At 39.4% G+C, this 26,103-nt stretch overlaps 1 protein-coding gene across 1 annotated transcript in view; it reads right to left on the minus strand.

The window, feature by feature from the left end:
* Positions 1-445: 445 nt before the first annotated feature.
* LOC138690249 (uncharacterized) overlaps positions 446-26,103 on the minus strand; it is a 57,530-nt gene continuing 31,872 nt past the window's right edge. The window contains exons 4-7 of the mRNA XM_069808806.1: positions 12,770-12,988; positions 10,650-10,902; positions 5,911-6,074; positions 446-740 (exon numbers count right to left, since the gene is read on the minus strand). Of these exons, the coding sequence (XP_069664907.1) occupies positions 446-740; positions 5,911-6,074; positions 10,650-10,902; positions 12,770-12,988 (931 nt within the window). The remainder of the gene's footprint in view (positions 741-5,910; positions 6,075-10,649; positions 10,903-12,769; positions 12,989-26,103) is intronic.

Below are 26,103 nucleotides of genomic sequence, written 5' to 3' on the forward strand. Positions count from 1 at the left end.
AAGAAAGAGGAATTATTTTGATAGCCAAAGTAGAGCAGACCAGCTTCAGACTTCTCCTATCTCCCTCTGCGCATTTCCAACTCAGCCCACTCCTCTGGGTGATCCTGGAAGGAAAGGACCAGGAAGAAGACCATGGCTATCACGTCTGACTGACCAAACTCACACCCCCTCCTCAGGGCAGCCCTGTCCATGCCCTTGCAGGGAGCCAATTCTACTCGTCCATGGAGCTCCTCAGTTTGCTGAGCTGGCTGAGAAATTATCTGGGATGGTACTGACATTTAAACAAGTAGCAAGTCTCTACAACCCAGTCAAGAGTCACCAGATGGCATAGATAATTTTTGACATCAGTGATGCTGCTAAGCCTTTGGATACTAGCAGATTGTAATCCCTCAGGATGTTCAGGCAGTGCACATATAACCTCACAAAATTCTCCTGAACATACTTCTTAGCTTCTCCATTCAAAGAAGCACCCTGAGAATAATTTTCTTGTATATCTAAGTCCTTTCAGGTAATACCCAGAAGTACAAATCATTAATTTGGACCAATATGTCACAGACTCCTTTTGGAGACTGCCACTCACCATCCGTCTTTCACCATTGATTCCTCTCCACTGCTCAGCCCTCTTCACAATGTAGCTCAGCTCCTGACTGGAAATCTCTAAGTCCAGTGGAACAAAGAACGTGCCTTCCTCCCCATGAATACGTCGAAATACATCCAACAGCCAACCTTCGCTATGTAGCCTAAGGAAAGAAATGACACGTTTGGTTTGTCTTTGAAAGGACTCTTCATACAAAAAAGAAAAAGGCGTCTTAGCCTTTTATAAACTTCTAAATCTTGGTTTTCCCTTCATGACTATGTTCTCTACCCGTGAGTAAGAAGCTTCTTTCCCACAAGTTCTCCAACATACAACCTTCCCCAACCCCCTGGAGACATTACAATACCTGAATGAAATCACATAAACTTAAGCAGCAATTTCTTTTAATTCTTTCAAGATAATGACTTCCTCAAAAGATCCCGATCTTCCTTTCCTTCAGAAATGTCCAATGTCTGTCCTTAGCACTGGGCTGGGTAACTAGTTCCAGTGCTTACATGGAGCACCTCAGTTAGGCATGAATGGAAGTCCTCCTGTGCCAGGGTTCAATAATGGGCAAATCACATCATATAGAAAGGAACTACTCAGCATTTTTTTGAACCCCAAGCCTGAAGTCTATACAATCTAAACTTCTCTTGATGTTAGTAAAGTTCATTTTGTTTGTTGCCTTTGTTTTTCTATGACATTTCTGTGCTGTGGTGGGGGAATTGAATAAGCACTACGCAGTAAAATTCTCTACCACAAGAAAGGCTTGCTGTGTGGTATTTCTTAATGTAGGTGAAACCAAGAAATATTGTGAGGCTTTTGGAAAAGCCTGGTGTCACATTTTTAGCCTTAGATGAACTTTAAAACTTCAAAACATTTCTGTTTAATTCAAATGGAACCTCTTCAAGTTCATCTCTTTCTCATTCTACTTTTACTCCAAAACCAGGGGTTCAGAAAATAAAGATCAGAAAATCTGGAATCTCAGTCTTGGATATTGAACTGAGGTCTGTCCTTTTGTACCCCTCTTCCAAACCAATACTTTATTACAGTTCAGACATTGCTTGGTGCCAATCTCAGCTTTTCCATCCTTCCCAGAGACTGGCTGGGTAGTCATGAGAAGCGCAGGGACTGCTGTGTGCCACTGCAACCAACAAAAAGCCCAGATTTCTGTGGAGCTGTACAGGTCCTTCATTTCTTGGCAGGGGGGAGAGAGAGCACAGGCACAGCTCCTTTGACTCTCCTCTGAACCCTCATCCTTCTCATGTACAGCAGCACTAGACTCAGTTCTTGTGGCTGATCCTTATTCTTGGGTCTTGTATTGGCATGTACGTGTTAACCCATGTGTGTGCGGGTGGAAGGCAGTGGACTGTCCCAGTAAATCAGAATGAAGCTCACATTTACACTAGCTCTCCATCTCACCTTACAGTGCACAGTGTAGTTGCAGAGAAGCACACTCAATAAGCTGCTTAGTACAATTTTGCCCACAACTGAGATTTAGCGTGGAAGAGAAATAAGGAGATGCACCAACAGATTTTTTCAACTTGATGTCAGGAGGAGCTTTAGCTCTCTCTTCAAAGGGGAATATGTACCTTAGGGTCAAGCTCTATATCCAGAGTTTCTGTGATGGAGTAGCTATTCTGATACTGAAATCTGGCAGCCTGGCTCAACATCAGATTAGGGACTTATATCTCCTGCTTTGCTGCAAAGGCGCTCTCTGTACTTTTTTCCCCACCCTTCTTTTTTGAAACATTCCTTTTTGAAGCTGCAGGCCTAAATTTGCTGTAGTTTCCAAGATGTCATTTTGGCATTCTCTTATCAAAAGAGGAGAGCAGCTGGAAGATAATCTAATCGAGATGTAGGTAGTGCTGGGAATATAAACAAACTGGCTACCAAGAAATAATAGAAAAATCTCTAAAGCGTGAAATGCAAATCAGTGCTAAGGCAGAGTAGGATACTAAAGTATGTTAAAACACGCTACAGAAGAGATTTTTTATAAATAACTAATACCCTTCATGGAGTAATTTTCCAAATTCCACAGTGTCTTCAAAGAAAAGTTTGTCTCTTAATCCCTGGATTTACATTATATATTCTTTTGTCACAATAGATACATTTTTGCAAACACTGACCCATAACTTTGAATTACCTTGTGCTTAGTTGAAAAACTAGCACTCAAGCTGGTGGGCTTTCTGGCCTTCTTCTCATCTTGAAAGAATAATATTCTATAGTGTTCATCTTTGAAATTCCAGGTCAGCAACTTAAATGACTTGCCACTTATCTTGCTAAACAAGAAAAAGACCTTGCCATTTATTTAAGCTCACTTAATGTAACATTCTTATTTCAAATGAAGTAAAATTTAATGCAGTTAAATTACTGTCTATTTGCTGCCATAAACATTTTCTATATGAAGATTTTAAGCACATGGTTATAAACAATATAATTAACTTTGAATTAATTAAGAATCATGAAGCCTGTCTTCCAGCTTTGTTCCTCTTGCCCAGAAGTACTCAGCCTGCTCCTGTTACCTGCTTTAATTTCTTTTCTTTGGCACAAAAACTAATAAAACACTTCTTGTATCTTAACTTGGCTTCTTATAAATGACAGTAATAATTTCTATGGCTAATGCAATAAAGAGCAAAACAAAACTCAGATGTTATTTTCTAGAGATCTGAGACACAGTATAACACCTTACAAGCTCATTTATTTGTCAGAAAGAACAGAAAATATTGAAATGATTTGCTATCCAGAGTCAGATCAAAAAATGGACTTCTCAGAAAATTTACTCAAAACAAAAGTTGAAGGGTAGTTTCAAACAATTAAAACATCTTCACTTGAGCCTTTCTCATCCATTTTTGGAAAACAGCTTTAAAAAATATAAAAATAATTTTGCTGTTAGCATTGAAAAATGTAGATTTTTGAAGCTTTTCCCCAAATAATATTTCAATACCAGGAAATTTAGACTCTTTCCAGCAGACACTTTTAGTTGAGATGGGTCTGCAGTTTCTCACAGTGCAGAAAACATTTCACCAACAAATTCCTGACTGTTTCTAATGTCTAGTGGAATTAAAATGACGGAATTGCAACCAGTGCCACTTCATTTTTCCAAAAAGTAATTAGACTATCTCTCCATGCTAGATGTACCACAGACTCCCAAGACACCCAAGGGGAGCCAGATTTACTGAGGTATGTTAGTTTATAAAGACACAAATAGATTCCTACTGCTGTTTATCCCCTGCCCATGATTTCATTATCTTCCTGGTTGTTCATCAGTGCTGCCGTGAAGATTTCTAGCTGTGGTGGAAACACACACTTCCCCTACTTGCTTTGGTGGTCTGGTGGGTTTACTGTTCTTATCACTTTTTTATACACTGCTGAACACTTCTGTTAAATGGGAAATTGCTGAGTAATTCTATCCAGTTGCACCAACCCCCCCATCCAACAGCCGAAGTCTTCCCTGTGGACTGGTGTCTTAGGACACAGAAGACATCCCTCAATATTTATATTCGTTTACACTACAAGAGAAAGATGTGGTGGATGCCTGAGTAAAAAATAGGTGTTTTCTGTGTCATGCATATTATGTTTGAATATCTTTGAGATATAACACCTGAGAAATATTCACACAAAGGGATACTACTGCCTTGGTTATAATACTATTTTCTCTTGAAAACAAATGCTGTTGTATCAATATTCAGGAAAAAATGTTATGAATTGCAGAGATGTTTTCCTTAAAAAACATTTTTAAAGGTTTTAATGCTATCATTAGTGGAGTGACAGTGTGCTGCTCAAGAGTCCTAGCCAGGTCCAAGGTTCCCACTGTGTTGGGCTGTGGACGTACAAGGAAGAGAAACTTGATCCAATTTCAGAAGCTCATAGTATAACTTTACTCTGCACAGACTCCACTATTCAAAATGTTTCTTTTTCTTATCAAGCAAAGAACTTCAAAGACCTTATGCACTGTAACAGATTTTGTTATCTTCTCTTTGCTTTTGCATTTTGCTATGAATCATTTTTAAAATGTGTCATACTAAGAGAACTTTTTTCCCCTAGTAACATTCTCCCCCCACCCCTTTATTGGAAAACATTATGGGAAAATTGATCCAGAAGGAAAGGAACCTTTGATGATCTTGCACCTGTTCCCCAGACAATGAAGATGTTGGTAATATTCTCATAAAAACCTGCCTTACAAATGTTTTAATTTAAATTAATTTTCCTGAGTAATAAACGACAGCAGCTAAAACTTATGAAGCTATTCAAAACTATTAAGTCAATGATTAAGAAGGCATTAACATCTCAAAAACTAATTAACTAGACTACCAGTACATCAGAGTTGTGTACAGCTTCCAGGAATGCAGGAGCTTTGAAATACTTTGCAGAAATTTAGATTGCCATTTATCTTTTTCTGCCTGCTGCAACAGAGTTTGTGGAAAGGAGATCGAGGGTTGATTCTGTCAGATGGAGGGCGTATGCTGAGCGTTTCTATTCTTACACCTGCCTGCATCTTGCCTTTGCGTACGGCTTTTTATTGGTGCTTGCCACCACTCAGCGTTCATCACTGGGTGAATCGAGGGCCAGTACAAAGTTCATACTGTATTATAGATGAGTCACTCAGAAACAAGAAAATACACTGTTTCATTCAATATATTAGACAACATATCTCATTTGTTTTCAGCATCCCACACCTGCCCCTACTGACTGTACCGTTAATGGTGCCTACTAGAAATGTGGCAAGAAACGTAGCTGGTCAAATTTCATGATGAACTAAATATTGATAATGGGCTAAAGTCATGGGAAAATTATTTGGATATAGTCATGTCATGCAGTGGGTTAAAGCTGCAGTCACATCAAGTCAAAAATACTGTATTATCAAAATGCTTTAAGACTCTGGGGGCCACTGCAAACTCAGAGATTTTGCACTTCACACCATGTGTAGCTTTCTGAATTTTTCCTATTTCTCACAAAAACTCTGCTTGGAAGACTAAAGACAACGTCTTCCAAAGTACCTAGATAAAAGGTACACACACTTTAGAGCTTAAACCCTTGGCACAGACACCATTGTCTGAAGCCAAAGAAACAGAGGCTCCTACACTCTAGCAAAACCATTATATCAATTGTGTTCTTGTTGAGGAAATAAGTGGCTCCCTCTCTGACTCGCCATGCCCACCAAATATCAGTGTATTAAAAGTTAAGCAGGAGCTAACCCCTCCTTGATCATCTGCAATTCTGGGCTCTGGATATATGACGTTGACATGTCTTTTCTGATGTCATCTTATTTTATCTTACGTGAGAAGGGGCGTGAGCCTAAGCTCCTAAGAGAATAATGAGATAAAGAGACATACCTTAAAAAGTACAGGTACAGCACTGTCGATGAGATGATGAACAGGATTGTATAAAGCATCACAGTGATTAAAGCTCCAGGAATCCCTGACTCTTCTGCTCTTAGAAAGACCCAGTAGAGTTTTGCAGCATCAGCAATAGGTTTCTCTACACTGTTCCCAAGTCGCTGTCATGGGGGAAAAAAATCAACATAAGAAAAAGCCAAACCTGATTAGACTAGTTATCTATAGACACAAAAGAACCTGTATTTCTTTACAAGAAGGATTTAACTAATTTGTGGGGTACACAGCTTGAAACTTAAGACTGCTACACAGAATTTGAAATTAACCATGAGATGTGAAAACCTATTTTCTGGCTTATTTTAGTACAAATAAAATCTACCCTATCGAGGTGGCTGATTGAAAAAACCCCATGTCACAGTGAAAATACTCAATGTGACCTTCATTAGCATATTTTGGGAGAAGTGGAAGAAGGCTGAAATTTACTTTATTTCAATGACCAGAGAGGCATAATAATGAATGATTTATGCTGCTGTTTTTAGGAGTGTTAAGTGAGCACTTGTGCCAGTGCATAATTCCAAACTGACCAGTCTCAAAATGACTTGCCCTTGTCACAAGAAAAATGCTGGTTCCTACCAGACTCAGCAAGTTACATTATTTTGAAAATGTGCACTTTGGAGACTGTATACACACCAATTCCCCATTTCAGATCGAGTCAGTGTGTGATGCTACCACTGGAAAACAATAGTAACCACTGTGTTATCTGAAATACCAAATAGAAGTATCAGGGCATCTGCATGTGTTGCTAGTTGACACTTAGGATAGCTTTTCCACTAGCCTTGCAAACAACAGCATCAGTCAGAGAAGGTAGTGGATTCACAAAGCTTCACTGAGACCCAACGAGCTGAGAAAAATGGGAAAAGCAACTATAAGTAGATCAACAGGGGACACCAGCAGGGTTTTGTTAAGTTTTGCCCAAAGGGGTTGACCTTTTTTCACTGCAAAAGAGACAAGTTCCCCCTACAAAGCAATATTTTAGTTTATGTACATGCATTATCAAGTCTGCCCACAATGTTTTAAGTCAGAAAATCAGGCATTCCCTTCACCCCTCACTCCTAGTGTCCAGTCAGTCCAGTTTAGGAAGCCACAAAGAACAGCCTGTAACACTGAATAACCAAAAATTATCAGCATTATTTCATGATATAGATCTCATTTAATTTCTTTTTTTCCTGAGGAGAAATAGAGACAGGATGAGACCAATACCTCTGAAGAGATCTGACTGTACCATACTCCCACTGCTGTGGTAGAATTAAAGATACCTGTTAACCGTACAAAGTAAAACCCATAAGTTGTATCATTAACAGCTTCTTCAAAGGTACATGACTGTCATATACCCTACTTAGTTATGCTATTAATGGTTTATGTTCAACTGCTCTGTAAACAAATAAACTTGTATAACTATTCTCATTCTACTGAAGATGAAATAAATCTTTAGCATACTAAATATTGGTAAGGAATTACTATTCATAGGACAAAAATAGTAATTTAATTGGGAATAAGGTGGTTTGTGTATTTTTACAAAGATTCAGAAAGAATCCTGAAGGGTTTGTAGCACTCTATGTTTTCTTATACTTCCAGTAAAACATGGAAAAAGATTTTCCAAAAATTTATTATTTTCCTTCTTTTTTTTCCATATCTAGTTCTTAAGAACTAGCTACTGTATTGACATATTATTGCCCTCTGCTGGATCAATTTAGAAGAATTCAGCTACATATCATGGGTCTTCTACTGCTCAGAGCTAAAATAAATTCCTCTCTTCACTTTTTAAAGTGACACAATGACAGCCATATCCATATTAAATCACGTTAACACATTTTGCAAGGATGTGAAACTGCACCACTAAAAAATCCAGTGTTTATCATTCAGAGAGGGAGTCTGGGACCTTTAGGCTTCAAGAAACCTGCACTTCCCTGAGCAACTTGCCTGGACTAATCCTTAGGAAGAGCCAAAACTTTCTCCCCATTTTTTGCTACCTTTGCAGTGACATGCATAATAAAGACAATTACAAGTCCAATGACGAGCTATACAAAGACTGAGATTCTTGAGTATATTTCTGTTCTCTCTCCACCCTTTGCAACACTGCCACGTTTCTGTAATGGAAATTACAAGTCCCAGGAGAATGGTAATGGCATATAAAGACTAGTCACTAATTCAGATCTGACCATATTCTTTACTAAAAAGTTAAAATACATTATCTTCTGGTTCTGTTCTATCTCTCTGTCCTATCCTCTCTTCTTGCAAAAAAAAAAAGCTGTCTGCCTCCACCACTTTCTTACGGAAGAGACTGTCTACCAAGGAAAATCCTCTGCACAGCAGTCACGTCCTGACATCCCTCCTGAGAGGCAAAAGTCTGAATGGCAAATAAGAATAAATTTCTCTCTGATCCAAGCAGTTCTTTCTGGCAAGGCAAAAATGGTGTGGGGGAAGTGTACCTTTCTATCCATTTTTTCTAACAAAGAGATTGTGTCAATCCTTCTGTGGTCCTCAAAGATATGATCCAAGAAAGGTGTCTTCATTTTAAATTCTTTCAGTATCTGTCTTGGGTACTTCTCACACCACAGAGTGATGGTCATGCAAGCACTTTGCAGTCTTTAATGTTTTTTATGATGACATGTATCCATGTGGCTAAAGAGGTGTTACTCTCTGCATTTTACAAGCTACACAGAGACCAAGTGGCCAGTCCCAGGAAAGCTCTGGCAGAACTGGAACGACAACTGCATTCTCCAAAATCATAGGAAAGTTTCCTACCCCTGGAACATCCTTCTACAAGCTGATAGTAAATCAAACCTGGAATCACACATTTGACAGAGTATCTTGAACTATGAGTTGAAACCCCCCAAACATGCAACTGGCTCTCTAGTCTTCCCTTAATAATAATAAAAAGTAATTAGTAAACAGAGAAACCTTTATCTCCAGGGCTGTCTGTCATCTTTCATAAGTATTAAGGCCATTTAGGATACTAAAATACATTCTAGCACTAAAATAACTCATATTACCACAACACAACGTTTAAAAAAATGCTTGATCTAAAATAGATTGGCAAGTAAATCTGAAATAACTGCTGAAAGAATGCCAGAAGAAAAAAAAATTACAAATGCAATAACGAAAACACATGTAAGAGATATAGTTTCATTTTGGAAAGGATGCACACAGTATATTGTGTAATATTTGAACAAATGAGTTTCTACCAAAGAAAATCTTGGTGGGTAAAATTGCCAAATTTTCAGTATGAAGTACAGAGAGAAGTGTGCTTTTTTAACATTGTGATGAAAAACTTAGTTACCTTATTCATATCTCACGTTTCCCACTGACCAAGCAAAGAAGCCCTATTTGAAACTGATAATGAATCCAGTCTGACTAGAGCTGAACACAATTCCACTGAAGTCAATGGCAATGATATTCTCAATGCAAGTGTGGGAAAGACAAGGCAGACCTCAGCCTTTCCTCCAGTTTTTATGAATACACCAGTATTGGGGGGTGGGTGGTAGGAGCCTTTTAAATATTTAAATATTTCTAGCCTGGATATTGGGGAAATACCCCTTTTCTCCTACGAAAAAAATTCTTCATAAGAATGATTACAATTAAAATTCAATTCTGTGCATGGTTTACACCACGAAATTTAAAAAACAAAACAACAAAAAAAACCCAGCAGGCTGTCCAAGTGAAAACTACAGTGTGTTGCCACATGCTTAAACTATTGCAATTACCTCCCAAGCGAGCTCCAATTAAATTTCTTGAACAGCTGAATTTTAATTTTCAAAACCACTGCAATGGGAAACAGCAAGTAAACAGTGAAAAATGACATTTTTAACAGGACTTCTTAAAAGCTGACCACAGCTTAGTGGATGAGGAATGAAGAGACCTGAGAAAACCTGATCCACCACAAGGACTATGGGTTACTGCTTGTTCTGGAGCGAGCAACAGAAACAAAGATGTCTTTGAAAGACAGACAAGGGCAGGACAGCAGCAATACCACACCCCCAGAAAAACTCTCAGCGCCCTGCATCCATCGAAAGGACCCCGTGTCACCTACACAGTGAGAGCCAAATCTGAAACACACGTTCAGATTAGGGAGACTGGGCTTTACCTCGGATGTGATAAAAGTCCCCAGCCACCAAAGTACAGATGAGCTACACAGAGCATACGTAGGTGCAGAGAGAGTTGGGAGCTTTGCTCTCATGATTTTACATATGACGAAGCTCTTTCCTTAGAGATGTCTGTCTTTCAATCTCACAAGTCTTTTTAGGTGTGCCAGCAAATTATATTAACTACCTTGCACGTCAGAGAAATGCACAATAACCTCCATTTTTTCATTTTGTCTGTTTCACTGCTTAGAAAAATCTGAAGCGCTAATAATCAGGACTGCTCATTAACCCATCTCCATTAACATCCAAAATTGCAGTAATCCTTTTCAAAGCAGATGCAATCATTCCAGTGGTGGATTTACTTTCTTATCTCCATATATGGCTTGTACAGTGCTCTTAATTTTATGCAGAAACACAGTGACTCCATTAGATGGGAATTTTGTTAATAAAAAGGTAATGTATAACATTATTATTTAATTTCTTTTTAACTTTCATGTTCCATTGCCAGGGGTGGAATTTCATATCTTTCAGTGATTCACTGAATAAAACAAACTTCTACGTCAAGGTCTCATGTCCAAGTTATTTTAAGTGACTTACCCCCAGGAATGAATCCACTACGAACACTGCCAAGGGGTCTAGCACTGTCCAGAGTCCCATAGCTATGATAAACTTTGACAAGAAGGAAGGGAATGAGTCAAACAGCTGCTGACAGCCCCATCTGATTAGGACCATAAGAAGCAGCCCTGCGTTCAAGGTTAGGGGTCCCACCACAACCATGACCAACTCTTCACTGGTCTGCAGCAAGGAGTTCTGGTAGCACAGTTCGACAGTGTGAGGGAAAAGCTGGAATCTGTAAAAAGCAAAAGGAGAGCGCTTGTCTGTGCTCCTGGGCAAACCATTAAAAAAAAAAAAAAAAAGAACCATGCATACAACATGTTGCATTGTAAAGTTGCATCCCTAGCTTGGTCACAACCCTCCGACCAGAATCTGTATGAAGCTACTCAAAAAAAGAAAATTTTTCTCTTCCTCCTGCCTCCGCATCCTTTGATCTGCTCTGACTCCGAGTTCAGTGGATGCACATCCAGGCCCTTGGGACTGCGCTGGCAGGGCTATAGGAAGACATCAGCTCCCAGAACCACCAATGTGTGCACAGGGCCCAGGAGCTCACCCCTCTCTGCATATTGCAGCACCTTCGGTCACCGCACAAAGTGCGAGATACACTATGGATGACATAGCTTTTAGCATCCCTAAAGTGACTGGAAATGTCCCTCACCACCATGGGATGGTGGGATTTGCAAAGGTCACACAGTGAGCAAATTTCCTGGCGCTGTAGGAGACGGGAACTGCATGGTATTGGGAGCTGCATACAGCTGCTGAAACATAAGGCAAAAAATTGAAGCCAATCCAAGTGGCTTAAATTCTGCTCCTAACCAAAGGTGAAGTGGTTTAATTCTTACTTTGGTTCCAACCTGTGAGTGCTACCACTGTATTTGGTGGTACCAGAGAGCGCTCAACTCAGTCTGACATCCTGCAGGCACGCAGCTACAGATTGGGATGCTGATCCTGGGCATCTTGGCTTGAGAACACCATCGTTTCTCTAGCTGACTGCCTGGGACAGCTGTGATTAGTGGCTTCGAACATGACCACCTCTCTCTCACACGTTGCTTCCTTCTGTTGTGTTTTCTTTGCTTTCACAGACTCTTGATGCTTGGCCTCCCAGAAGTTTTAATGCCAGCTGGCTGAGCCCGCCTGGGCTGTGCAAGGCCAGAAGCGAGAGATGGCTGGCTTTGCATTAAGATCTAGACGACCACCTTAACAATTCCCAGCGCTGTCCAGAGTCTGCTCAGACACCCTGTTTAACTTTTAGCCAATAATCACAGTATCACAGCAGACATAGGTCACAGAGTTGCATGTTACTGGCTCCTACTGACTGATTCAGGTTTGCATCATGCTTTAAAGTGAAGAATAGGAAAAAAAAAAGTTTCTATTGAAGAAATCTTCCTTTCCCTAAGCATGACTGGTCTTTTTTGCTCTGTAAACCCATTCTCTACCCCACAGCAACATATGGAGAACCAGGTATACATCACCTTGTAGACTTGTTCTCTTTTCTTTTTTTTTTTTTTCATGTCAAGTAATGACAAGTAATGATTTTCCTGGAACTCTCTAGAGACCTCTGATTCCCAAGCTAAAGTCAATGTATCATATAGTTAAAATATGTCAACCCCTTGTAGTCCTCACGGTAAAATTGATATATCAAAGTTAAATTCTTCAAAGTATTTTTCTCATAGATCACTTTGGTAACATCAAATATGATTTAAATGCTTCTTTAGTTCTGTGCACTTCTTAGGCATTTTGAAATACTTGATTCAAAATGATAAATGATTCTTGTGAAAGATACAGAACCCGTTGGGTATCTCAGAGGGGAGAGAGGTAGGCATGACACAAGATGCACAAATGTACACAACCTGTTCTGGGTTGGAAATTTACAGTATTAACATCTTCACCTTTCTGTTAGGATCACATTTACACATCAGATCATCTGGAGTCTGGATGTGGTCCTTGCTCTCCTGGTCTCTGCAGAGGCTCCTATCCGGGCTTGCATGCAGAGCCCTTAGCACGAGTTGTAGTCATCAATTCTCTTTGTAGTGCAAAGGAACTGCTTTGAATCAGCTATCTGTAGAAATATTCTGACAGAGAAAGAAGGCAGCTGGACTTACTTTGTAACAGGAACCGAGATGGTCTGAAGGAAGAGCCATTGGCTCAAATAATGCAGGTAGAGTCTCACGAACCAAAGCAAAACTATGAGCAGCACAAGCAGCCAGAAGTCCCCGGAGCGCCAGTGAGAAGCTCCCAGCTCTGAGAAGGCTGCGTATACCACGAAATGGAAACGATCGACAACCCGCCTGGACAGTTTCACTTCACCAGCAGAATGGCAGCTGGAAATATATGGAAATAAAACAAAGAGTCATTTAGAAAAACATATAAGAAACAGCAGCTGGTAAAACACTGTAGAGTCCTATTATACAGATAAATGTGGCACAGGTTCTGATCATAAGTTTTGATTGACCAACACATCTGACAGTAAAAAATAGAATGTTTTTTTCTTTGCAGTCTAGGTGATAGGTGGCTTCCTCCCAGAAAATATGCTGCTACTTTTATAACGAAAACAACAAATCACATTTAAAACCAAGATTTTAAAAGTCTTTTGCTTTCATTTTAATTTTCTCACAAATTGCTCTCTGAAGAACACTTTATCACTTATTTTCCTTCTGAGAAAATGGCAAAAGAGCTTGCTGTATTTGTATTGAAAAAGTATTAATTTTATTGAAAAATATAAACGGCTTTTTGGTGTTTGGGTAAGAGAACTTCAGTCAAATATTTCAGTACACAATGTGGGCTAAAACTCCTCTTTAAACTAGTTTCAAGTAAAAGAGAAAATAGAAAGGAACTTGCACCGTACAGTATTCTGCTACTGAGTGTGGTGTGATTTGCCCTTTAAGCTAATTACTACACTGCTTCAAAGGGGGGGGGGGGGGGGGGGAGAAATGAAATGCAGAGATGCAGCCTTGGCATTATGTTTCCAAGAAACTGGAGTCTCTCAGCTGATTCAAAGCTGAAAAGACAGTAGCTTCTTTGACCTTTTGAAACTTCTAACTGCTATACTTATTTCCACTGATTTAAATGACTAAGCAGATGAGATGCACAACTCTAGGACTAAATATGATGTCATCATGCTCAAACTGTTATTTATATTGATTAAAGCTTCTGAAAGTTCAGAAATATAAAGATCTTTTTGTGGAAGAAAACATGCTGGCTTTTTAAAGTGTAGCATATGACTGGGGAAGAAGTGACAGCAATGCTTGCACTGTATTTTATACTCTTTTAAAGCATTTCCCTGCCTACACATATGAATTTTTTAAATAGCTGTGTACATTTCTTTCTCCAGCAGTCACAAAGAGAACTGTGAATAGCAATGTAGAAACTTAAAAGGATTCTGCGTTTGCTCTAGGTTTGAATGAGCAGGAGAAATAAAACCCCCAAACTTGCCAGCCTTAGGTCTGGATTTTGGGACCAGCTTTGGCATCATGTTACTCCTGATCCTCAGTGTTGAGCAGGACGCATGTGTAGGAGAAGGCATGCTGTCTGCCGCCCTTTTCTCATGAAGGCTCAAGCTTTAGTTACCTGGTTGGCTGAAGAACAGGAGGAGGAGTTGTCAAGGACACACCACAAAAAATGTTTTGGGTCACTAAGAAGGCCTCACATACAAATCACCAAAACTTCTCACAGAAGCATCTGTTTGGCTGAGACAGGTGATCTTTGCATTGACTACAGGTTGATCTGTCAGGGGTTTTGATGGGGTTTTTAAGACATTGTAGTCCACTTTGCTTATATCCTAATCAGTCACAAAGTCCTACTTTACAGACTTAGGGCCACATCATGAATCACCTTCCTCATATTGCAATTATTTACCCACAGCAGCCTACACGAACATCACAACACATTTCATTAACATTATGAAAACATAGTCTAGGCTTGTGTGAGAAAGAGACAAAGAAAAATGTATAAGAAATGTAATTTGCTGTGCTATAATACTACAATAACCTTGGCATTCTGGATGTTCTGAACTCTGAAGCTAGAATGTACTACATTTCCTTTTATGTAAAAAAATTTTTGTCATCTTTAACAACTTCCATCAAAATCTACTCTTAAGGTATTCACTCCTTGAGGAGACTTAATAGGGCAGGATTAGCCACACAGTTATTTTAGTTAGACCAAATAGTTTGTTGTTTGTGCAAAAAAAGAAAAAAGAAAAAAAAAGAAAAAAGAATACTATCTTAGCTTGTAATACTCTTCTCATCCTGCATCAAACAAGCAGAATTACATAGATGCGCCACCCAGCCTCAGCCATATCAGAAATCCACACCTTACAGGGATCACTGCCAATCTTCATCTCTGTGCTAAGAGCATGAGTAACCACGTATTTTCCACAAAAGTCTGGATGTAGGTCACTACCTCTTTTCATGTAAGAGTCATTTGCTACTAGATTATTTAGGCTTAATTTACTAAATGAATCTACCTCCAAACAAGCAACACCAGAGTGCAATGTTCATTATACCACCTGTAAAATGTTTCAAGATGTAGATCCTTCCTCCAACCCAACACACAGACTGAGAAGGAGGGCATGAGCTCAGAGTACTGAAAATACCAAGTCCTCTTTCATTCACAGCAGTCCTGGAGCGCCAGAAACACTGAGAAACATTAGTGACCTAAACACTGGCTTGGGAAGGTGAGGTAACTTCTTCCTCACGGAGGCAGGATCTGGCAATGCAATCAGTACTTTCACAAGAGTTTCACAAATCCACTTACTCCAGCTCTGTAACTCATTGTGTGGAAGCTGCTTGTGTAAGCACTGTACAAAGTGTGGCTGTCAAACTTCCCCAAGACTTAGGCAGCAATGAAAATACTCAACCTGTGTCTTCATCACTCCATTGCTCCCCAGCCTACTTCCACTTTCAAGAGGTCAAAAGAGATCTAATGTCTCCACCTGTGAGCTATGTCATCCTTGCTGAGATGCTGGCTCTCTCAGCCATGGGAATCCACCTACACAACAAACTTCCAAAGGAAAGTAGAGAAACTCGGAGCACATTCACTGTTATTAAACCCTAGATGCCTTCCACTGGCAATGACCCTGCTTAAACCAGCAGGGCAACATCTATGATGTCTTTACTTTGGTCATCTTTCCTCTGAAAAAAGCAATAGCAGCCCAGAAACTCCACAAAAAGCCAAGCTTGCTGGAAGTCAAAGAAATCAAGAAAAATATATGCATTAGGTAGAACCAAACAACATTAATTTTTACTTTTGGAACAGCAATTATTTTTTTAAAGACTTCATGATTTTCATCACTCACCTTGACCACCATTTCCAGCTTTTAAATAGAAATTAAAGTTCTCCTTACTGTTTAACTTGTCAGAAGTCCAGATTATGAGTGTCACTTCTGAGCTAGCTTGTACTTCCCTGTGACTGTGTAACACCTTGACGTGAACACCATCAGCCAGTAGTAGAAATTGGTGGAAAATATAGCATATCCAGTGACTCAGTGAAGGTCTCAACCTATAACTGGAACCTCTTTTTTTACTTTAAAACAAATTCAGTGGGGCCCAACTTACTTGTACGTTACAGCAAACTATTCCTGAGTACTCATTAATCATGCTATGAGGCTGTTTACTGGTTGTCACTTCAAAACACTGGGCTTAAATGATATCTCTTATTGACTTTTTTGAAGAACAAAGAAAGGAAGAGGCAGAAACATGAAATGAAATGCACCAAACAAGTGGAAACAGCCCCTTTAAATATTTTTAGCTGGTGCTACTCGTGAAAGCTTGTGGGTGGAGTGACAGTGCTGGCAGATACAGTTTTCAGAAGAGATTTATATAAAGTTGCTCTGGGGCAGAAAGCATGAGTATTACCTTTCAAAAACAAAACAACCCCTCCACCCACAAAAAGCCCAAATCTCAACCCTTGGGTGAAAACTAGATAGAGCTCCAAATGAGAAGCCACTTGAGCAATGGATTTATCCATGATTCCTTGGATTACTGGTAAGTAATTTGGCTGAATGTTTCTGTTCTAGGGCATTAGTTTTGCATTTTTCTTTGCAAAATGCTGCAGTAACAAATAGCAGAGACCGAATTACCATAAAAGCAGGTCAATTATTTCGATGGAAATTGTTCAGAAGGAAAGAAACAATGCACAGATTCTCTTAAGCTACACTTGATGATGATGACAGAAAAGTAATGGCTGATAGAAGGCAGTGCGTACTGTTGGGTGACAGCTTTGCTGCTGACAAACTACGGTGAACATTTGTATAATGCACTGCAAGACTAGCACTTACAGCTGATGGTGGGGGTAGATTCCCAGTCAATCCAACGCCGCTCGCTCCAGAGCTACACTGGTGTATACCAGCTGAGGTATTCAGGATCTAGTCCTGAACGTATCTATTATTTACATTGCATAAAATAAGGCAAACTAAATGTTTTATGTTACCCATACAGCCAGAGAAGATTTAAAGAGCAAAAGCAGACAGGAATGACTTTATGCAAATTACTTTCAGGGAATCACAGTCCTCACAGCCCAAGGATCTGTGCAACATATTTACTCAGTTCACAAATAAAAAAGATCCCTCCCCATCATCACCATAAATAGCAGGTATTTAAACATAGCCATAAAGTTCTTTATGGCTTATCAACGGTAATGAAGATGCAGGAAATGCTGCCCAGCGTAACTAAAATAAAATGCTATCACTTTCAGTGGAAAAGCGCACCTGTATCTGAAGGTACATCTAAAAATAATACACTAATACATGTAGTCCTTAAAATGGAAACCAGTTAAAAGCACCACTGATGAAGCATGAGGCAGAATAGAATATGGTTCATTCCCCTATGCACAACATAAACACATATCTAAAACTTACAATTTTATTATCATTAGAAGGATTTTATTATTATTCCTTCTGCATATTTTTCCTTTATAGATCTCATATTGCATTACAAAGAAATTGTCTTTATCCCAGGCTGTATGGTGATGATACGAATTACTTTGCCAAATAAGCCAATGGCAGAGCTGTGAACTGACCTCTGCTGAGTTACAGTCCATTATTCTATCCACTGGATTCCTAATAAAATATTACTTTTTTGTTTATTTGTATGCAAAGTGAATATAACCAGGGAGACCATTTACCCAGGATGAAGACACTGGTTTTCCTTATCTCTTCCCAGGACACACCTATGCTTCATATTCTTCAGTTTGCAAGCACCAAGAAAGCGGGTACCACAAACAGTAACAGGGGCTATCTAGGGACTATCTGCTATAAGAGAGGTGGCAAAAGACCTGAGGGGACATTAGGTAATTCCTTAACATACTAAATGCTCATAGGAAAATTTGTTCTACAGCTTGCTGCAAAAACCAAAATCATGGTACAGAAGAAATGCTGGAAATCCTGACAGGTTTATTTTTCAGGTGCACCTGTGGTGGAAAAAAGAAACTGCCAGAAGCATGCAAATTCCAAAAACACCGAAGGAAGGCTGTAGGAATTAAACATTCTTGCAAAGCCGGAAAAATAGTCAGCCAATAACTGCAATAATTGTTTTGGGTTGCTGCAAAGTACATGACAGAGGTATGTGAGTGCACCTGGCAACACCTACGCTGCCCTACCAACCTGGGGAGGAGGAGGGCGATGGTGGCCGAGTTCCTTCCAAGGTCCAGACTGTGCCAGCTCACGGGGAGATGGCCAGCAGACAGCAAGCCCTGGATCAGCAATAGTCCAGGTGTGTTTGCATCATGTGCACAGCCAGGAGCCAGAACAAACACATCAGCTGAACTTTTCCCACAACCCAGTCACGCCAAGAAGCTCCTGGGGATACGTGCTGGCACAGCTGGTGCCTTGGAGGGACCACTGTGTTCTTCCATACTGGGGGATGGACACTGTGGGTCAGTGGACCAAGACATGTTCATTAAAGAGGAAGGGAAGAAAGTGCTGACAGCTTCATATTCCTCTGGATACATCTGTGCTAGCCTCAAAATGGTGGACACTCAGCTTTCACTATAAAAGAGTTTATGACAACAGAAAACTGGCAAACAGCAGCAGATTCCTGTCCTCAGCAGTCCCTTTACCCAATGGTGTAAGGCTGGCAAAGAAGCCCATCTCCTGCCTTTAGCTAACTAAGAATTTCCTGAGGGACTTAACTGAGACATTTGCAAGAAGAGATTTCTTACCAAGCTAGGGAAGGAAGCATAGGAGGAAGGAAGAATCACAAAATTTAAGCAGAGTGGCAATAGTGCTGGAGGACAGTGTGGTTCCTTGTAGAGAGCTTGGCAGAGCTTTGCACGTTTCAGCTTTGAGCAGCATCTGACAATGACAAAGCAAAAATTACAAAAAACCAAATTATTATCGTCACGCCTGCAGTTTAGGTAGGCAACTAAAACTTTGCCTATTTCATGCTTAACTGCATTTTCATGAGCCTGTTGGCTTGGCAAAACAGTCTGGAAATCTTACAAGAACAGACTTTGTTAAAATATTCCAGTCCGTCTGGTTCCAGCTCTGGATGGGAACAAACATGAAACGAGGAAACTCGAGTGCAGCTCTCAGAACTTTTAAGAAGCTCTGTTTTATATTTCATTCTAGAAAGGAACAAAAGGCAGCAGACAGTCTCTGTTATTCATCCTCATGACATGACTAGGCCAGTCAAAAAGCAAAAGAAAGCATGTAACTCCTCCCCTACTTCTTGCCCTCTGACTGCTTTAAATAAATAAGACAACAATGAATGAATAAGAAAAAGACACAACTTACATACAGGAGGATGCAAGGTGTCAGCAGAGGTATAGACCTCACAAAGATGGCACTATCTGTAAAGCTGTTCTACCAGTGAGTAAGCATAAATGCTCAACCTTGTGCATGAGCAATAAAACAAAGAGTTTAGGACCTGGAGAAGAACCTTACAGGGCAACCAGAGTAATAAATATACCTTCAAGCTCATCTCAGTTAAAAATAAAATAGAAACCAAAGAAGTAGAGATGCTAGGCCTAAAACATCTATAGAAGTTCAGGAGAATCAAGGTAAAAAACTTTTTATTTATGTTAATAGAAGCAGCATGCCCCACCCAGGAGGAAAAGAAATACACATATATGTAGGTAGTACTCCTGCTTAAGGTAAGAGAGTCCCCTGTACCTGATGTGTGGAACGGTTTCTACCTTGACACAGAAAACATCCCCAAGGACATTTGTTCTGTCTGGAAGAAAAATGTAATCTTCCTCCTGACCAAATACACATCTACTTCTGAGAGCCACTAAACACTCAAACACCATCTGTGAGCTGTGCATTCATCTGTAACGCACCAATTTAGCTGGCAGGCCATTGGGAAACAAGACTCTGAAGTTGCCAAGTTAAAATGGCAAGCCAGTACCAGCCAAAACTCCACCAAGCAAACAGGTGAGGTTTCCAGTGAACGTTGTAGCAGAGAGCAACGAAGCTTCAAAATAAGAAACAGCCTTGTGGTGTGGGGAAAAAAAAAAAAGGGGGGGGGGGGGAAGCATAGCTTTGATCTTTTCCATCCTGGACTTAATTAGCAGCAGCATCACACTAGGAGCCTGGTTCTGTACAGCTGGAGTCAAACAGCTACCTTCCTTCAGTAAGAACCAACAGGCGCACGGCTGCTGTGGACAGAGCAGGCAGGAGATGCATTGCACAGGATGGTCCTACGTTTCAGAAAGACCTTTTTCTGGCTGGCTGTGCAATGATGAAACATCATCTTGTACAAACACAGACAAGCCACAAGTCAAAGCCCCTTTACTTCTTCAGTTGTATCAGTTTTTCACAGCAACAGGCTGAAGCAGAAATTGAATTCCTGCATGCTTGCATTGTTTCCCTTGCCACAGTTAAATTGTACATGTGTGAAGATGCTGGAGTTGGGATGTTGATTGTTAAACTGAATGCACCGTTTGCTTCATGTGCAGATTTATAATACTCATGCACCATAGGAATAGGTAGGTATAAAGATGAAAGAAAAAAAGTGAATCTATAGCTCTATCTCATACATAAAAATGCTTCTAAAAGACCATTAGTGTTATTCCAGCCAGACCTCTAGAAGCTTCTGTATGACCTGACAAAAATGACCTTTCCTTTTTTCATAGCAAATTTTACAGGGAAGAACTAAGTAGGCAAAGCAGATGGAGACTGGGGAAAAAACAGGACATTTATTTAGAACAATTTTGACATCGGGGATTAATTTTTTACTTGATATCAATTACCTTTTTTTAGTTAATATTATTTTGTGCACCAACATGTCCATGCACAGAAGAGTTTGACATAGAAATAGCAATCCATGAAGAGAGTGAAATATGATGTGACCCAGGTAATGCCAATTAGAATGCAGTTAAAAATAAATCCTTCAGATTTAAACATGGCCAGATAAGGCAATTCATGAAACTACAAAGGAAATGTAATATATTGAAAAAGAAATCTCACAAACAGAAAAGTGCCTGAAATATTTAGAGCATTTACAAGGCATACTTTGTCCAAACATAGCTATAATGAACCATTTTGGAAGAACTCTTCCTCAAGGTTTTGATGAAAGAGAACAACCTCAGGTTTGAGCAGATGACTGATGTTATAACACTGCATTTTAAAAAATATTTTTTATTTAATAAAACCTGTTTTCTGAAAGAAAAAAAAATCTATGTTAAGCCAGCTTAATTAAATCTTCAAGAGCCTTAGGAAAAAAAAAAAAAGAAAAAGAGGAAAGGAAGGGAAAAAAGTTACGTGCATATGCAAAATACTCTAGGATACTATTATATTTAAAACATCATTAAGCAGTTATCAAGATGAGAAAACTTAGATACTGTACAGATATCTCAAATTCAATTAAATTATGAAAAAACACAGCTATAGGAAATGTTAAACTGAAATCTTTTTAAAAGATCTTTATAAACACCACTGAAATTATGGTGGAAATTATCCATACAATTTAGTCAAACAAAATGCATCACATAATAACAGTATTAACTTTTTCTTTTCAGTTTAATGCTGCGTTATTATATTTAGCTGCCTATTTTAGAAAGTAATTTGTGTTGATGGCTCTGGAGAAAAACCAAGCATTAAAGAACTAATTTAATTCCTTCTGAGCTATGTTCAATTCAAAAATATTTCTTTCAGAATGTCCCAGTACTGCAGAATCTGACTAGAAATCCACCTTGAACTATGTGCACTTTGACTAACTCTCTCCCCAAGGCAAAATGATCCTGCATTCAGCAGGGTTTTATCCCAGTCTTCTAAAGGACTTACACAGAATGTACCTGATATAACTGGACCAGAATGTCAACCATGATAGAAATTATGATCAAGACATGGGGGATACATAATGAGAACCTTATCTATTTTGCAGTGGACTGCTATTGGTAGGGGAGTACCTTTAGGGGGTTGTTTACAGAAATCAGGTCTTCTGCCTCTAAAAAAAAAAGAGAGAAAGAGAGAGAAAAAGAGAGAGAACGAGAGACGGTGAGAGAAAGAGAGAAAGAGAAAGAAAGAGAGGGAGGGAGGGAGAAAGAGAGAGAGAAAGAGAGAGAGAACTGTGTAATTTCTTGTGCAGAGCTCTCCTTCCTGCTTGTTATACTATATGACATAATGGATACTAGCTGTGTTTAAGGTGTTCAAGTAGTGTTATAATAGGCTGCCTGGCTGCCTGTAGAAAGAAATTTCACAAATTTTCTTTCAATGTGAAGACATGTCTTTATTCCTCTGGTTCCACAGTATAAAACAGAAATTAAAAAATTGTCACAGCTTGTGTCTCAAAAATCAATGCATGATTGCTAGCTGCACTGGGAGTTTGAGGGATATCCCCTTATCAGAGACAATCTCTAGATAACATACTTTCCTCTATTGCCCATAGCTGCATGTAAGACATGGCAAGACAAATGCAGGCTTCCTTTTCTGTTGGTGTCATCTATTGATCCAGTGAAATGCTCTTCATCTGAAATTTCCTTCCCAAAGGGGACATTTGCTATGAAAAGCAAACCTTTCTGCCTGATGCTAAGAAATCCTGAAACTTCCTGCTAATTACTGCACAGCATCGTGGTAACAGATAGCTCTAACTATGTGTAAAAAAATAAGCTCGAATGAGACAGGGGCTGTCCTTTTCCTGGTATAAGTGTTGCTTTGTGATACTAAAATCATATAATAAAAAAGTGTAATATAATAAACTCATTACGTGTTTTCTGTGTGCTCCAGATAAAAATGTGCTCTGGATCTGTGTTTTTCTTTGGAGGCATTTCCTCTCAGACACATTCAAAACTGCTATCCCAGGTGTGACTAAATGACCTCCAATATGAGCCAAAACACAAAACAGCGTCACCGTGAGAAACACCAGTATCAGAGAATAATGAGAAGCAGAGGGGTAGGTGAAGATTGTTGGGGTACAAAAAGGAGACTATGCCTACAAACAAGTCCCTGCAAAAAACACATTCATTTGTGCATCTACACTGCCCGTGTTGTCTCTCCTATCTATGTACCATGCTGGCCTAAGACATCAGCACCCTCACAGAAAGCTTTATCTACTGACAGAGCAGAAAGCGAGGATGTAGAAAAGACACATTCCTTTAAAAATAAAAATGGACTTGTAAAATACATAGCTAATCAACACCCGTATGAATCTCTGCAGTTTCAAAGAGCTTTTAGTATGGCTCCTAAGTAATTGCAATTTCATCAGACTGAAGAAGAAAACAAAGAGAAGCATTTACTAAAAAGAAATCAAATATTTCGCCGGCAGTAGAATATTTGGGACTTGGCACCCCTAGCCAAAAGAAAATTTTGCTCAAGAGAAAAGAAGGGGCACATACTTTTTAAAGATGGCCATAAACTTGTTCCTTCAGCTCAAATATGAAGTGTTACACTACTTATCCACCATATGCACAATTTCTAAAAAGTGACCATCTAAAAGAGACTCGGTTGTGAGACTTCACCCATACAATAAGGATTTCCAGGAACAGGAGAACTCACTTTCTAGTAGGTCGCACCTCAGCATGGGCAATAATTGAGGTACTTCCCCTCTACCGCTATTGCTAAAATTGGCCAGCAGGTTCAGAAATTACTAGGGGTAAAGTAACAGGCAGCCTTACTGCATATACCTTGCCTTCCTAAAAAACCTGGCTAAGAAATAAATCCCTATATTCAGGAGCCATTAGACCAAAGCTTCCAAAGCAGAAGAATAATGCATTTGGGCAGAACATAAGCCTTGTTATTTTGCTGTCTCTCATAAACGATAGTTGGCAGGTATTGAACTTACCATACACATAACTACTCTGTTTGAGGGTTTTTTTCCTGTGTATATTTGTCTGCAAGTGTATTTGTAAATAATACAGTTTGTTGATTTTTTTTTTTAAAACTCACAGAAAGTATTTATTTAATGGTCTTTTTGTAAAGATATGATTCTGCTTTTTCTTGGAAGCTTTAGATTTTTCATCAAAGAACTCCAAATACCTGAAGGACACAACAGCAGCTTTTCAAAGAGCCGGGTTCACCCAGACAATAAAGGTAAGAAACGCTTAAATAACCTTCAAGAGGCACCACAGAGGTGATTCTGAATTTAAGCTTTAGGGTTCCCTTATTCTGCTGAAAGGCTGAATTATGGGGGGGGGGGGGGGGGGGGGGGCACTCAGTTAGCCAATCGGCTCTAACACATTAATTTACTACCTTTCTACCTATAGTAAAGAGATCCACACGATCCTAGAGGACAAGATCCCATCATCTTAGACCACCCATGAGGTTTTCCACTACTGGTCTGAATTCAGACAAGATTTCACTGGCTTGCAGTAGACTGTGCTCCTTTGACTCGATGTGATTGATAAGTCATTAAAATAGAAGCACCTACAAAATAGACCTATCTTCCCCACCTGGACAAATCATCCCTTGTCAAAACTCAGTGTGATGGACTAACAGCACTACTGGGTCTGATGCTCCTTCCCTCTCCCAACGGCTCCTGGTGTAGCAGGATCCTTATCGGTCCTTCCTACCTATCTAGAGCTTTTTGTTTCATTGCAAAACCTAATAAAACTGGATATGTTTGCACAGTATTAATTTTGCTTAGCTAAGTAGCCTGCTCACCTTCCCATGAGTTTCCATAAGTTTTGGTAGCAGCATATGGATGCAGAAGCCTCCAGAAGCCAGGCAGGGTGGTCAGGATGAGGTTTCCAAAGATATTGAAGTCATTCAGCTGCTGAAATGCAACTAGAAAGAGTGCTGTAGTTACAGGATACAGACTATGAAAACCTCTGCCTTCGTTCAGACAATAATGCTTTCTCAGGCTCTCAGTATTTCATAGCCTCTTTTTCTTGCTTAATATGTAGCTTTAATAATTGTTATTTTCTTAGGGATCAACCTAAAACTTACTTGATCCACAATGCATCAGAACTTATACTTACGTTAAAACTTCAGTTTTCACATCTCCTAGTTTCTTGCTGGTGATATTTTAGTTGTGTAACCTTAAAATTGTGTTAACACACTGTGTTATTTTTTATTCTGCTTCTGTTTTAACCTGAAGGCAAATTGGTTCACAGGTCGTATTTGATGTTATTCTTTCAGCTTAAAGACTTCAAATCATTACAAAAAAGAAAGAGAGAAGGGTTTGGTGGTTTAGTTGTTTGGTTGGGGTTTTTTTTGTCTGCTTATTAAATAGTTTTTGCTTGCTGGGCTCAAGGTTTGAAGGTAAAATTTACAAAGACAATGCCTTTTGTCAGTGAACCTTCTGCTACATTTTTAGAGGCACTCAGCAAATTCCAGCAGCGGGTTTCTAGACACAAAAGACAAATACAACCACTCCATGATTTAGATTGGCTTTCTCTTTGTGGGTCATGAGACTCACTGCTGAGCATGTCAGAAGTTGGCTGTGGCATTTAACGAAGGTCATCAGCAAGTCCATAGTTCCCATAGCAAAAGAAAGAGTGTGCTCTGGCTTTGGTTTTGGGGTTGGGTTTTTTTTTTCCCTTCCTTCTTTTGGGGCTTTGATTGGAATCTGGGACTGGAGTTAGTGGATAAACTCAGTTACTGCAAGAGAATCAAAAGTATGGTACAAGCTGGTGCTTTGAAAAATGTGGAATTGCATAGGTTTCTTTTTGTTCAGAGATGTCATTTAACATTCAAAATAAGTATTAAATTTCCCTTCAATTTGACAGTTAAGAGTCATTTGTGAAATTAGGAACAATAATCATACTATATTATACCCTGTCTCGTCTATGTCTCGGGAGGGCTGTGACTTGTCGTAGCATGAAGAAACCTGGAAAAATGATTGCTTGCTGCTTCAGACAGAAGATGCATAGCTAAGATGCTCATTAATGAGGCAAAGGAAAATTAATTGACATGTCTAATACTTCTTTTAATATAGCCTCTGAGCTTTGATGTGTCAATTGTCAAATTACCCCGACATTCTTTCTCTCAGTGATCTTGTGTCGCATTGCTAGGTGAGAGAAATAACATTACTTTCCTTGACCTCTCTCAGCATAGTTTCTGGGC

Source organism: Haliaeetus albicilla, chromosome 21, assembly GCF_947461875.1.
Source record: "Haliaeetus albicilla chromosome 21, bHalAlb1.1, whole genome shotgun sequence".
Taxonomy (NCBI): Eukaryota; Metazoa; Chordata; class Aves; order Accipitriformes; family Accipitridae; genus Haliaeetus; species Haliaeetus albicilla.